This window comes from Pyrus communis, chromosome 3 (assembly GCF_963583255.1).
Source record: "Pyrus communis chromosome 3, drPyrComm1.1, whole genome shotgun sequence".
Classification (NCBI taxonomy): domain Eukaryota; kingdom Viridiplantae; phylum Streptophyta; class Magnoliopsida; order Rosales; family Rosaceae; genus Pyrus; species Pyrus communis.
In genome coordinates this window covers 21,112,708-21,114,790 of record NC_084805.1, presented here as the reverse complement: position 1 = coordinate 21,114,790, position 2,083 = coordinate 21,112,708, and the positions used below count along the sequence as shown (strand labels likewise).

Genomic DNA, 2,083 nt, shown 5'->3' with positions numbered 1-2,083 from the left:
TCCAAATTAGAAACCCTAGACTCCATGGTTCTTCGTGAAGCTTGCTAAGTCATACAACATGAAGGATTGAGGGGATCGAAGACTGGCTAATACTAATTGCTAGAACCATTCTTCACTTCTTCCTTGCTTGTACAGTAAGTAACAAGATAATACTACAACTTTTCATTTGTTACAACCTACTATTTATCTTCTAACTACTAACTAACTACTAGCAACCATTTACACATGTCATCATCTTATTAAGCCACTTGGCAGTATCCTATCACAAGAGCTACGCTAAGGCGAATCTCCTGCTCTGTTGCGGAGATGCTTGAACATCGGTACACAGTGATGAGGGCTGCTGCCACCACTACAAGAAATGTTATTTGGAACCCTCCCATATCCCCTTTCGTTAAAATAAATGTTGATGGTGCATGGAAACCATCAGGCAAGGCTGGGTTAGGTATTGTCATTCGGGATTGTGGAGGGATTCTATTAGGAGGGGAACACTGCCATCTTCTCAGATCATATGTCGAGGAAACTGAGGTAGGGGCTGCATTTGCAGGGCTGGTATTAGCTAATGACATGGGCCTGGAAAACATCATGGTTAAAAGTGATTCCAAAGTTTTTGTGGATAGTGTCATGAAGAAGTCAATTAGAAGCATGTGGAGAATTTGCCCCATCATGGAGGAGATATGGAGGTTATCTTCATCTTTCACTCAAGTTCGGTGGAAACGGATTCATAGAGAAACGAACAAAGCAGCACATGAAGCTGCTAGTCTAGGTATCAAGAGGGTGTGCCGTCAACGGTGGGCCACGCAGCCTCCTCCCTCTCTGGTTTTGGTTTTGTCAAAGGACGGGCTACCATGTCCACTGAGGAGTTAGGCAGAGCTTAACTCCGCCTACCTTTCTTTTGGTGCTCTTGTAGCTAGATTAGTGATGCTTCGGTGTTGCAGGACTCGTGAGGGAGCCTGTTGTGTAACGAAGCATTGCTCTGTTGTTCTTTTATTTTGCCTTTTTGGCTGTTATATTGAAAATCTCAGTTGACCAAAAAATAAAAATAAAAGATCTAAAATCAGCTATAGGTTTCTTGCGGGTAACATTTATTTATTGTGTTCGTCAATCTGACACAAAGATAAAGGGATTGAGTTAATGTCGAGTTGCTTGAAAATTTTAATTAAACATGTCCGGTTATAAACACGAAATTATGTATACATACTAATATGAATTACAACCCTCGAGCTTGTCCTTGAAGCTTAACTAACAAGTGGGAATTTAAGATGAGGCTGTTTTGAATCATATGTTTCTTTTTCTCCTTTTTTTGTTCGAAAGATTTAATGGGGTTGGAATTGAATGAAAAGGTTCAGGAGCTTTAACAACTCGGAGCAAGATTGAAGTAATGAGTATAGAGTAATAGGATGTGTGCCATTTCACAGGGCTTTGGGTGGGGGAATACATAGAGAATGTTCAGAGTCTGTCAACAATGCAACAAAGCTCTTCAACTCCAAAATCTTCACACAAATGCACTCTTTCAATAAAAGGCTTCCACATGCTAGACTTGTGTACCTTGATATCTATAATCCATCTCTTGATCTAGTTCAGAACCCTGCTCATTATGGTAATCACTCTATTATGTATGATTTTAGGGTTAATTCAAACCACACATTAAAGCAAGATCACGTCTAGTCTGGATCAACTGTACTCTGAAAACATAATACAATAAATTTTTGGATAAATTACACTTTCATACCTCAGGTTTGGGGTCTATTTTAATTCCTTACAATATCTTTAAAACATTTCAGTTTCATACCTTAAGTACTATTTTATTTCAAAATAATACATCCATTACATTTTCCATCTATTGATTTGTTAAATGCTAACGTGGCTGCCACATATATGCCACGTGGTTGTCAAATGTCTGCCATGTGGCAAATAAAATATTTTTTAATTTTTTAAAAAAAAAACCTGAATTTTCTCAAAAAAGGAAAAAAAAATTGAAATCAATGCCTTCCCCTGCCCCCCCCCCCCCCCCCCCCGCGACCCTAACCCAGAACCCAAAAACCTGCAAGAAGAAAAAGAAGAAGAAGAAGAAACAAAACAAAAA

At 38.9% G+C, this 2,083-nt stretch overlaps 1 protein-coding gene across 1 annotated transcript; it reads left to right on the top strand.

Moving 5' to 3' along the window:
- Positions 1 to 306: 306 nt before the first annotated feature.
- LOC137728411 (uncharacterized) lies at positions 307 to 864 on the top strand. The gene has a single exon (XM_068467206.1). The coding sequence runs from the start codon at positions 307 to 309 to the stop codon at positions 862 to 864; it is 558 nt and encodes a 185-aa protein (XP_068323307.1).
- Positions 865 to 2,083: the final 1,219 nt, after the last annotated feature.